The sequence below is a fragment of the Podarcis muralis genome, chromosome 7, assembly GCF_964188315.1.
Source record: "Podarcis muralis chromosome 7, rPodMur119.hap1.1, whole genome shotgun sequence".
Lineage (NCBI taxonomy): Eukaryota > Metazoa > Chordata > Lepidosauria > Squamata > Lacertidae > Podarcis > Podarcis muralis.
The window spans coordinates 39,589,641-39,602,396 of NC_135661.1; the positions used below are offsets into that span (position 1 = coordinate 39,589,641).

The window sequence follows — 12,756 nt, forward strand, 5'->3', positions numbered from 1 at the left end:
ATAGTGTTTTTTTTATTGGTCCAATTTCTACTGCTTAGAGGGCTCTCATGGTTCAGAGAACCTTCCCCCCTTCACATACGGACTTCCCCTGCTTTGCAACCTGGCAGCAATAAGCCAGAATCTTGCAGAGAAAAGTATTTATGCGGCAAGCCCACCGTGGAAGAGTCCCCGCTGCAGTTTATGGACATTTTTCACCATCTCCACATAGATCAGGACTAGGGAACCTATAGCTCCCCAAATATTGTAGGAATCGAAGTCCTATTCTGAGCCAGCAAGGCCAATGGCCAGGGATGATTGGAATTGTACTCCAACATCTGATGGAGGGGAACAAGTTCCTCACTCCTGACAGAGATCAAACTTAGGGGAAACCTGTTCTGCTTTGAACCAGAAAGTACAAATTTGACAGCGCTGATTGGCTGCCCTTTGTGGCACTCACAAAGCTGATTTCCCTCTTCTATGGAGCCCAGCTGTCTATTGCACTTCTTGGCTGACCTTTGCATCAGCCACTAAGCCCTCTCCCCTCCTTCTCAGAGCAGTTTTTGCACCATAAAGCCCCCCCCCCCCAAGAGTGTCCAGTCATAAGAGCATAAGAAGAGCCTTCTGGATCAGGTAATGGTCCATTTAGTCCAGCATCCTGCTTTCCCAGTGGCCAACCAGATGCCTGTTGCAAGCCATCAAGCAATGCTCCTATTGCAATTTCCTTTGTTCTCGCCAGCAAAGAATTCCTGCACTGAAGAAAGTTCTGGGGGACTGCTGAGCTATCTCTAGGACTTCATATGTAAAGCTGAGATTTTCTTCCAACATATGCCTCACAGATTAAGAACATACCAGTTGTATTAGGCCATGAACCTACCAAGCATTACTCTATAATTAGTATACAAAAGGCATGTGGTCCTTTTTCTCTTTTCTCTTTCTTTCTTTCTTTCTTTCCCTCCTCCTCCTTTTTTTTTTTTTTTTTTTTTTTTTGTTAAGGGAGAATCAAAGACCTGCATTAGCACCGCAGATGTCTAGGCTTCCCGTTTACAGTGGGATTCGACAAAGAAATGTGTCTCCGCAGCAATGTAAACCACAGATAAGTTGCCCACATGTGTGGCAGAGAGGAGAGACTTGTCGGGAGGAAGAGAGGGAGGGGGGAGCCTGCTGTTGTGTGGAATTAACCCACTTTCTGACTGGAAAGCTAATCTTGGGGAAAGGGGCTGGGAGGGTGGGATCAAAAGCTCATGAACGGGCAACTCCAAACTCTCTTGCTTTATCATGGCGTGTAGAAATTGAGATCTACTGTTGGGGTGAGGATAGGGTAAAGGAGTTCAGAGTGTAGGGAAGTACTACTGCCTGCCAGCCGGTGTCTGAGAGGACCAGGAGTTGAGTATGGAGGGCAAAGTTGAAGGGGCCAGAGCCAGAAGGACTTATGGGAACAGCCCAGAGCCTTAGAAGAGCCCAATGGCCAGGCTTGTTGGGAGATGCCAATACACTGCTTGGAAATGCTTCACCGCCAAGAATATGCTCCAAGCTACAACTCTAGCATCTCACCACAATACCCAAAGTTTCCACTTCTAGTCCTGCAACTTCCCAGTCAGCACCTGCATGTTCTGGCTTACTGGGTGGTAGGCAGTCTCCATCAGGCAATTCTAGGAAAGCATCAAAATCAGGATGCTTGGTGTGTATTCCTGGTGTGCCACAACATCTGGCTCATAAGCTGCCTCCAGGTTGGTGGCTCACTGTGTTTGTGGGTCCAACACAAAGGGATTCATCAGGGTTGGGGAGAAAATAGATTCTGCTATTCCAGTAAACACTGGCCAAGTACTTGCTGGTTGTTGGGATTCTTGCAAAGAACGCTGAAGTGGGCAGAACTCCATCAGGGCATCTCTTCTCTTTGTAAATATGAGAGAATACTCAGGATTTCAAAACACAGCTCAGGTTATGTCATAACTGCCAAGAGATCCTGAATATGCATTCTTGCTTGCAAATAGTAAGGATTGTGTCATACTGAATCAGTTAGTTACCCCCATTAACTTCAATGGTTCTACTCTGAGTAGAACTAGTATAGTATATCACCCTAATACAGCAATTTCAGTTTTCAAAAAGTAGATTGCACAAGTCATAATATATTTGAACCTTATCCTCATTACAAATTGAACTGAAATTCCCTTGTACACACCATGGGTTCTATATTCAATGTTAGTCCTATGCAGAGTAGACCCATTGCAAATAATGGACAAGACTATCTTAGGTCTATTACTTCCAAAAGGCATCCAAGCTTAGCTGGATACAACCCAATGGAATCCACCCAAATCTTATAGTCAAGTGTTATGCACCACACCATGTGAAGCTACCTTATTCAGAGTCTTCTAAACCAGTGGTGCAAAACCTGTGGCCCTGAAGCCATTGTTGGACACCAGCACAAAACAGCTCCAGCAAGCATGGTCAATGGTACAAGATGATGGAATCTGAAGTCTGGTAATATCTGGAGGGTCACAGGTATCTGGCCCTTTCTCAAGACTACATAGTAAGCTTCCTTATACCTGTTCAGGTCACTTGTCCATTTAACCCAGTGCTGTCCTACTTTGAAATGGTGTAGCTTTCTAATCATTCAGACCCAAGGTCTTTCCTTCCACCTGATACCTGATCCTTTTAACCGGAAACACCAGGACTGAACTGGGAACTTCTGCAAGCAAAGCAAGTGCTCTGCCTATATGAAATGCAAATTTCATACGCCCTGTGCAGCTTTTCTTTCAATGTAAACCTTCTTCTCACCTCATTATGGGTTTCTTCCACTCGCTTTATGTCATCGACATCCAGAGATTTCAAAGTCGGACAGCTCAAATGAGTATCGGTGCACAAGTTCTGAAGTGCAGCATTGCACTGGTCCAAAATATAAGGCAGGGTCCCTTGAGAGCACTGTTAGAATTCATAAATGCAGAAAGAAAATTTAGCCCCAAATGGAATCAAACAAGCAAAAAAGAGATTCCAAACCCAACTCCAGTCACTTAAGAGACTGGCACTATATTAAACTATAGGTATGCACCATTAGCAACAGTAGCTGCACTGATTTCAATTGCTGTTGTTATTATTGCTACTACTATTTTGTGAGTCACTTGTTACCCAAAGGTATCCAAGTGACTTACAAGATATTTAAAGCATAAATATAAATACATTATACCATAAAGATATCAAAACAACTGTACAGTCACAGGAAGCTTTGGCAGCACACTAGTAACAAAACATTAGCTTAGTCGGTCAGAAAGCCCTTGAAAAAACAATGGTCTTTGCCTAGTGTCAAAAAGCTGTCCACAAAGGCACCACGTGGATATATTGCACAGATCAGGAGCCACAAATGAAAAGGCCCTACTATTGTCTTCACACTCCAAGCCTCAACTGTGAGGGAGGACCTGGAGAAGGGCTAAAGGTCCAGGTAGTAATAGTACTAGCACTAGTAGTACCTGATAATAATAATAATAATAATAATAATAATAATAATAATAATAATAATATAATGTTTAAGAAGTCCTCAATGGCTCTATGGCCCACTAAGATCAGAATATGAGCTAAATAAAATGAGTATAATGTGATGTATTTAGCACTGGGATCTACCATTTCAGGCTCTTGTTGAGGTTTCTAACATACCCCCTGCAGACACAAAGCTGTCAGGGTAGACCTTCCTTACTGGCATGCAGGTTTTGTTCATATTCCCACCCCACCCCACCCCACCCCACCCCCCCACACTGCATTTTGATCCCCTGCCTGCACTAGGTAACAGTATAGCCCAGCAACAACAAAAATGCTGCAACTGAAATTCAAGGTAAATAATCCATGCTGCTAGCCCAGTTCTAAGAACTGTTGCAACAACAAAGAAAAGCTTAAGATCAAAAACACGTAGCAACATCGTTGGCAGCTTGAAACATGAGAGAGAACCAATGTTGCCACAACACTGTGCTGGCATCGGAGACAGATATGCTTGCACAGGTAATTACGGGTAGAGAGTTGGATTGCCTCAGTGTTTATGACTGAAAGTGGGCAGCTTCTTTAACAATTATCCAAAACCCTCTCTCTCTATTTCTCGCTCTCTTTCTCTCGCTTTTGTTTTTTTAAAAAAAATGTTTTCATTTATTTTCTCCAAGGAGCTCAAGGTGGCGCTTGTGGTTTCCCACCTTCTCATTTAATCCCCACAACCACCCTGTGAGGTGGGTTAGGCTGAGAGGTTAGGCAAGGTCGCCCAGTGATCAGGGGTTTGAACCCTGGTCTACCAGATCCTAGTTGGACACTCTAACTACTACACCACTCAGACTGATGTATGCAAAGGACTCTGAAGCCTCCTTACAATCACGAACGTAACAGCATAAGAAGAGCCTGCTGGATCAGGCGAATGGCCAGCCAGATGGCTGTGGGAAACCAGCGAGCAGAACATGAGCACAAGAGCACTCTCCCCTTATGCAGTCTCCAGCAACTGGTATTCAGAAGCATTACTGCTTCCAATTGCGGAGGCAGAGCATAATCCTAATAGCTACGGACACTCGCCTGCAAGGAAGCTCTTTAGCTCATTCTGCCAAGTGTGCTTAGAAACACCTTTCAGGCAAGACTTTTCTCTAAAAAACTGGAAAAAGGCTACAGGTCTCCAACCTGTTGCCCTCCAGATGTTCTGGACTACAATTCCAATCATCCTTCACCATAGGCCATGGTGGCTGGGGGAATGATGGAAGTTGGAAGACCCAAACACCTGGGAAGGGGGATTGGGAAGCCCAATTTGGGAAGAGTAGGGTAGGTAATACTGAGCTCAGTAAAAATAAAACTAGCTTTATCTCTCACTCTGTCTCTCTCTCTCTCAGAATAGGGCCCTATCTGCACTATATATTTAAAGTGGTATTATACCACTTTAAGCAATCATGGCTCCCCCCCCCCCACAGAATCCTGGGAACTGTAGTTTGTTAAGGGTGCTGAGGGCTGTTAGGAGACTCCCTATTCTCCTCACCAAGCTACCATTCGTAGTGGATGAACAATCAATCTCTCTTCCCAGGGACTTCTAGGACTCCGTACAGTGCAAAGGAGGCCTAAACCTACAACCCAGGGTTGGCTCAAACACTACGATGAACTTCTTGGAGTAGCAGTGGGGCTACAAATGAAACTAATTGAAACATGGAATAAAGTAATCGATGGAAGATGGATCTATCAATGGTTTTGAGCTACAAGGGACTTACAAGGAGCTTACAAACACTGGGTAGGTGAGGGGCCAGGGCAGTCTCACAAGATTGTGTGGGAGGGTTGCTGTCTTCATGCACTGCTTGTGGTCTGGAGGCATCTGGGTGGCCATTGTGGGGGAAACAGGATGCTAGGTTAGCTCGAACTTTGTTCTGATCCAGCAGGGTTCTTCCCATGTTCTTTAATTAATATGCAAACTGGGGTGGGGACCTCAGGTACAAACATGCCTAGGGAACCCAAGACTTTGAGGCGGTAGGGGGCTCCTTGCTTAATTCAGGGCCCAGAGGGCACCACCCGTATGCGGGAAACAAGCAGATGAAAAAAGCCACACTGCAGATGAAGAGAATACACATGTATGCATTGGAACATCATCTGCCCCCATTCACAGGAAAACTCTATCCTGGACTGAAAGAACAAACAAAACATGAAATAGACTTTTCTCTGTGGGGAGGGGGGGTGTTCTCACACAACGATGCGTCTACATCAGGATCTTTTTCAGTTAAATATTTATAAGTGCAGCTAAATCCCCAAGAACAGCCCTGAGAAAGGACCCCTTGGTGCTATGATTCTTTGTATTGAAAATTTCCATACTATATAATGTGAGGTTACAGAGGTTTATGAAAACAAAGCAGGGGCTTCTAAAGAGGAAGCTTCTTCTCCTTTTCTTTGTGTGTGTGTGGAAGTAAATGTGCATTTTAATATCAGAATAACAGAGTGTGGGGAGCAGGGTCAGCGAGTTCATTCTTTACTGCAAAGGACAAATAACAAGCCTTTTTAAGTGATGTTTAGAACCCTAGACTAATATGGATATATTACTATGATAATAATACATAATACTATTACACTAATATGTGTATATTAGATTGCTTATTTTAAGAGTCTTAGCTTGCACGGTTTCTGTAATTATGCTTTATGATGGCAGTACACAAGTCTGTGGGCTGAGTTCAACAAAATAAATTTGAGAGTGGAATGACTTCTGCTTGTGTGACCAGACTTTTGCCCCGCTTGCCCTGCACTTTCCCTGAATTTGCTCTGGAGGGGTGGGGAACTACCAGAATGGATTTAAGGGGCATGTGGGGGAGATGAAAGGGGGAAGGTCTCATTGCAGAAGTCATTCTGCTCGCTCAGAGCATTACTTTGAATACAATCCTGTATCCTACTTTTTCTGTACTGCTTCATCAGGGTGGGCAGAATAAGTCCCACCACAGTCTCAATGTGCTAATAGCCCTGCACAGGTAAGAGGGTGTTCATGCACGTTTCACTGAAAATCAACCAACCAACCAACCAGCCAACCAGAGTTAACAACAAGAGTGTTCATCTGAGGAACAATCATATCAATGAGTTGTAGATTTTTCTCTGTTTTGCTTTATGCTGGTTTTAATGTATGTGTGATTTATTTATTGTTGTAAGTCACTTTTGAGTTATTTTGATTTTTTAAAAAGCAACTACTAAGTTTAGTAGATATAATTTATTTATTTCAATATGTAATGGCAATGAAAACAAATTCACAGTAAACTCAGAGATGCATGGTTAGAACTAGTAGCCACTTCCACCCATTCCCACCCAGCTAATCCCTCTTACTCCCCACCCCTCTCCCCTCTCCCAATTGGCAAAATTCCCACCCCCTACCCAACTGCTCCCTTGAAATCCCCTTTCCCACTTATCATAACAAGGCAATCTCATCCCCCTTTCTTGCCAAACACAAACCTCAAGCATGGTTCATTGTGAAAGACACCCCTTTCTCGCTGCTATTTTTGTTGGAACATAAATGGCCATTGGGGTCCTACAAGACTTCAGAATAGAATGAAATGGTTTTTTAAAAACCACTCCACCTGCACCACATCATTGCACCAATCCTGAATGCCCCCCTTGGCCTACAATTGTGACTTAAAGGTGTTGTTTTTTAAAAAAAAAATGTATGCAATGCAAGCTACCCATTTAAAGTAGAATGTAGTTGGGCCCTCAGAGAAGAGCATCCAAGATGAGAGACGGAAACCATTATTGTTCCAGGAAAAAACAAACCCCCAAATTCTCTGTTACTCACCTCTGCCACCCTATGAGTAGAACTGAATCTAGGCGGCAAGCCAGCCAGGACACAATGCTGGTGGGTCATGTTGAGATCATCTGTGAACGGAAAATAAGAGTTAGAGTCAACTGTGGAGATGGGTACATCATATAGCTGCGGCAGAGGAAAGCAAGGTAATGTAGGATCAATGCAGATGTTGCTGGAGTACAACTGACTGTGCTATCTGGGGCTGACTGGAGTTGGGAGTCCAAAAGATTTGGAGGCCACCAGGTTGGCCGTGTGCCCATCTAGAGATGCATATCTTCCCTTCACTCACTGAACATGTTCCCCACATGCTTTTATGATATCTAAATCAAGCCTTCATGTTCAGAGGTAGTGTAACTCTCTGAGTACCAGTTATCTGGAAGTTGGACAAGCATGAGAGGGCTACTGCCTTTATGCCCTGCAGCTTCTCAAAGACATCTGGGCATCTACTGATGACGCAGGATGCTGGTCTAGAGGGAGCCTTGCTCTCATTGAGCAGAACTTCCTCTTGTTTGGTTTTAGTGCAGGAAAAAAGCAAACAGCCACTGTAAAGAGTAGACCCATCTGTAGTGTACATTTAAAGCAATATCACACCACCTTAAACAGACGTGGCTTCCCAAAGAATCCTGTGAACTGCAGCTTGTTAAGGGTGCAGAGAGCTGTTAAAGGACCCGCTACTGCCCTCACAATTCTCTGAGGTACAATTCTCAGAGTGGTTCAGCAGTCAGTCCCAAGGAACTCGGGAAGCTGTAGCTCTGTAAAAGGAATAGGGAAGTCTCCTAACACCTTGCAGCACTCTTAAGCTACAGTTCCCGGGAATTTTGTGTGGGAAGCTAAGAGTTTACAGTGGTATAATACTGTTTTAAGTGTATTGTGAAGATGGGGCCTATGGCTCAGTCCTAATAAAGAATCATTTTGTAACCATCAGAAAAAGTATGCATAATGAGGGGGTTTTTTTTGGGGGGGAGAGGTGGGGCTAGAGAACCTTACATAATTAATTAGCAGACAACTGAACAAGATGTAGCAGATTTACCAAACTCACATGATCAAAGTTTAGCAACAACAAATAACTTTCAGGAGTTCATGGCCTTAGCAAATAGAGATACACAAAGTATGTAGATCAAATGCAGGGGTCAAGTTTCAGAGGCAAATTAACTGGATGGAAATATGAATGAGGCTCACGGTGCATATGGAAGGGTTTTGCTTTTCCATTTTTTCCATTTAATGCTGCAAATCTCCAACCACAGCCCATTCAGCCAAGTCTATGCTCCCAACTTCTAGTTAATGAAAATAATTTTTTTGATGCTCCTTGAAATATATAATTTGCTCGGTCCCCTTCCCCCACGAACTCCTCTCTCCCTCCCCCCGCCAGAAAAAGAGGCCACTGAATACATCCTCATGCCGTGTTTAAACCCCATAACCTTCAAGCAACATTTGATCTATAGGAAACAGCTGTGGAGAAGCAAGTCTTCCCTCTTTGAACAAGCCCGAAGTATATTTTGCTCCAGTGTGTTTTGAAGTCACGGTAGGCAAAAATTAGTGACAATTGTAAATCTGCCTGAAAATCTGGTCATGTCTACCTCTTAAAGATTAGGGGTGGGGGAGACTGCAAAGACCATGACAACCTCAGTTAAGCATGCTGTGGGGCACAGCAGATGGGGCCGCCCCAGTTGCCTGCCACGTGCTATGGATTTACTGCATGCCCTCCCCCCATAACGTTTTGTATCAGACACCCCTTTGATGGAGTACTGGAGGCAGCAAAGTTCAGCCCAAACTCCCTCTACAAGTGTGTGTGTGTATTGAGCTAAACTGTTTCTCTTTCACATAGGACATGAAGATCAGATTTCACTTATCGTAAAAAGCTTCTGTCTGGGAAAGGAGAACACCGGTTCCAGATAACCCATCAAAGTCTATTTTTGATATTAAGAGGAAAAGGTGATGATCAATTTTCAGTGCAAACTGCACAGTTCAAGGTGTGGCTTAATATTCACCTGAAAAGAGAGGTGGTGGTGGGAATGGAGACAAGAGCTTAAGAAGCAGGTGTTGAACTAACCTTTAAAATTTCAACTTTAACACCTTCCCCCTCAAAGCACAACAAAGAGTCTTATTATATTCTCCAGCACCAGAGCTGAAAAAGACCTCGGGAATTCTTTTGGAGGGGGGAAAAAACAGAGCAATAAAATACTAAAAATGCACTCACTCTTTCCAGTTCTTTGAAAGAAGTGGGGGTTTCTGCTTGCCCATTTAGCTTGTCTTAATACATCATTTATGGCATCTACGATGCAAAAATATTTGAGGAAATAATACTGCTTCCAGAATTAGCAGAGGCTCTAGCAGTGAAGTAGGCACATCCTGAGTTCATGAATTAGGCCAATTAGTGCAATTTCTGTTGCTGAGGGGTGATGTGGAAACATGCCTTTTGCCTTCCAGTTTTGTTTATGTGGGGAGTACGCTGTGGAAGATGGACCCCAGTACCTATTTAAAAACTCTGCTTCTTGGGAGGGAACACTTGCTGGAGGTTTCACCATCAGTTTGCCATGTCACAGTCTCCTTGGTCAGATTTTCAAATAATGATTTGTTTACCAGTAAATATCAAAATATCATTGTCAGCACAGGGGCTGCCCTCCCGCTAGCTATAGCCAAAGATTTCTGGATGCTTTGTGTGAAGATTGTGGATAGGTGCAGGGATCATTCACATATTTTCCAAATTTCATTAATGATGATATTCCTTTTATGTCTTACACCTATTTTTCGTGGAACCAGACTGTTCACAGTCCGCAGTGTAAATATACCAAAAGTTTATTTACGCTGTGGACCATGGTCAATACACAGAACACAGGGAAGCTACCTTATGCAGAGTCAGATTATTGGTTCATCTAGCTCAGTATTGTCTTCACTGACACGCAGCAACCCTCCAGCATTTCAAACAGGGATTCTTTCCTGGCCCAGCCTGGAGATGCCGAGGATTGAACCTCAGGTGTTTGGCATGCAAAGCAGCACTGACCGTTTCCAAATACAAGAAGAAGAAAAACCTTATTTACTGTATTTTTCACTCTATAAGACGCACCAGACCACAAGACGCACCTAGTTTTTGGAGGAGGAAACAAGAAAAAAAATATTCTGAATCTCAGAAGCCAGAACAGCAAGAGGGATCGCTGTGTAGTGAAAGCAGCAATCCCTTTTGCTGTTATGGCTTCTGGGATAGCTGCACAGCCTGCATTTGCTTCCATAAGACGCACACACATTTCCCCTTACTTTTTAGGAGGGAAAAAGTGAGTCTTATAGAACAAAAAATACGGTAATTCTCAGCAGCAGCAATGTTAGCTGCCCCTTCGTTAATTGCATTTTTAACCTGCCTTTCTCTCAGAGTGCTCTGGGCACCCGATACGTTTCCCTCCCTTCTAGCTTTGCAACAATCCTATGAGGTGGAATCCTATGAGGTGGAGGAAGCTTAAAGAGGTGACTGGTTCAGAGTATTACAGCTAAGTGGGGATTTGAAGCTGGGTCTCAGCAGCGGTAGTCCGACACTCTAACTGCTATACCACACTGTGTGTTTTTTGGCCCTCCAGATGCTGCTGGATTACAAACCCCATAATCTCTGACCATTGGCCATGGTGGCTGGGGATAATGTCCAACAATATCTGGAGGGCCACAGGTTCTCCATCACTGCTCTAGGGTGAGCAGTAGTAGGACTTTGAATGTAGAAGATGGCTAGGTTGTCTGTTCACCCAAAGAATCCTATGGAAGAAAAGCATTTATTTGTTTACTTCAGTGTAGATACAGAAACCATAAGGTACAATGTACAGCGATAACATTGCTGAATCATAAAAAAAACAGATTCAAACTCAAGAACTTAAAACTCCTAATTAAATAACAGACTCTAGCCCCACACCAGGATGCCCCGAAAGCCCAGTTGAGTAAGTGCCTCTTAAATTGACAACTCCACTGTGCGGATGACTGACACACCATCGGAGAAATGGCGTTCCCCAAATGGGACACTACCACAGAGAAGACCCTATCCTGGATTACCGCACAACAAGCAACACCAATCAGTGTGGCAGCAAGAAGGGTTGAGCTGCTGTGAAGCTTTCAAGGGGCAGGTCAGCAGATTAAAGCTAAAGAGGTTGAATTCCAGAACATAGCTGAGCACTCTCCAGATCAACTGTATTCTGGATTTCAGCCTCTGTACTTTTACAAAGTACAGGGACGCGGGTGGCGCTGTGGGTAAAAGCCTCAGCACCTAGGGCTTGCTGATCGAAAGGTCGGCGGTTCGAATCCCCGCGGCGGGGTGCGCTCCCGCTGCTCGGTCCCAGCGCCTGCCAACCTAGCAGTTCAAAAGCACCCCCGGGTGCAAGTAGATAAATAGGGGCCGCTTACCAGCGGGAAGGTAAACGGCGTTCCGTGTGCTGCGCTGGCTCGCCAGATGCAGCTTGTCACGCTGGCCACGTGACCCGGAAGTGTCTGCGGACAGCGCTGGCCCCTGGCCTCTTGAGTGAGATGGGCGCACAACCCCAGAGTCTGTCAAGACTGGCCCGTACGGGCAGGGGTACCTTTACCTTTACCTTTACTTTTACAAAACTGTTTTAATGAGCCAAAGGTAGATGTGTTCTTCAGCCTTACAGGAGGTTGGGTATACCAGATTGTAAGCTAGGAGAACAGAGGAAGCTCAAGGCCCATATAGGTATACTGAGCATTCATATATTTTAGGTTTTTTCTAGCAACAATATAGTAGCTACTTTCAGAAGCTTTTGTTTTTTTAAGGTAGAGCAATGTTGAACCCCCCCCCCCAAAAAACCACCTTTGTTAAATATTACAAAAAAGATTGCAAGTGATTTACAAATACAGAAAGGAACTTGTAACCCCTAAATATAATATAATAACCCTATAAATATCCAAACCAGTTGGTCCCTATAAAGTACTGGTCAGAATAAGTGATTTATACACTTGGACTGGCAGAGAATTTAATATGTCTCCACATAAACACGATCAGGATGTTGTTACAGTGTTAAAATAAAATAATATTTTTTAAGCTGTTCTTTATATTGCATTTCCAACACGGCATGAGATGTAGTATATAAAGTTAAGTAAGTATCAGGGGAAATGAGCCAAGCTCACACCGACTCAAGGTTTGGTTTGGTTTGATGTGACTAGAGAGAATTTAAGAAGCACAGAATTCCACTACACGCATGGGTCTATTCTGGCTAGTACAATCAACATTGAGGCAGGAGAGTGAATTAAGTAGGTGTGGGGAACCTGTGGAACTCCAGATGTTGCCAGACTACAACTTCCATCCCTGAGCACCAGCAATGCTGGCTGGTGCTGATGGGAGTTGGAGTTCAACATCCAGAGAAACACAGGTCTCCCACCCTGATTTAAGGGGTTACTCTGTTCAGCAATCACACGAGGGGGAGAGCAGAGCCATGCTTCCTGGCCCTGGCCCCACTTCCTCACTGATTCTATCTGTGCAGTGAAGTGCAAGAGCCACACCACACTAGCTCTCATGCATTTACAAC

The 12,756-nt window shown here is 44.1% G+C and overlaps 1 protein-coding gene across 1 annotated transcript in view; it reads right to left on the reverse strand.

Annotated features, from left to right (window-relative positions):
- The window catches only part of FTO (FTO alpha-ketoglutarate dependent dioxygenase), a 247,381-nt gene that overhangs the window by 173,567 nt on the left and 61,058 nt on the right, over positions 1-12,756 (reverse strand). The window contains exons 5-6 of the mRNA XM_077931554.1: positions 7,238-7,317; positions 2,755-2,898 (exon numbers count right to left, since the gene is read on the reverse strand). Coding sequence (XP_077787680.1) covers positions 2,755-2,898; positions 7,238-7,317 — 224 coding nt within the window. The remainder of the gene's footprint in view (positions 1-2,754; positions 2,899-7,237; positions 7,318-12,756) is intronic.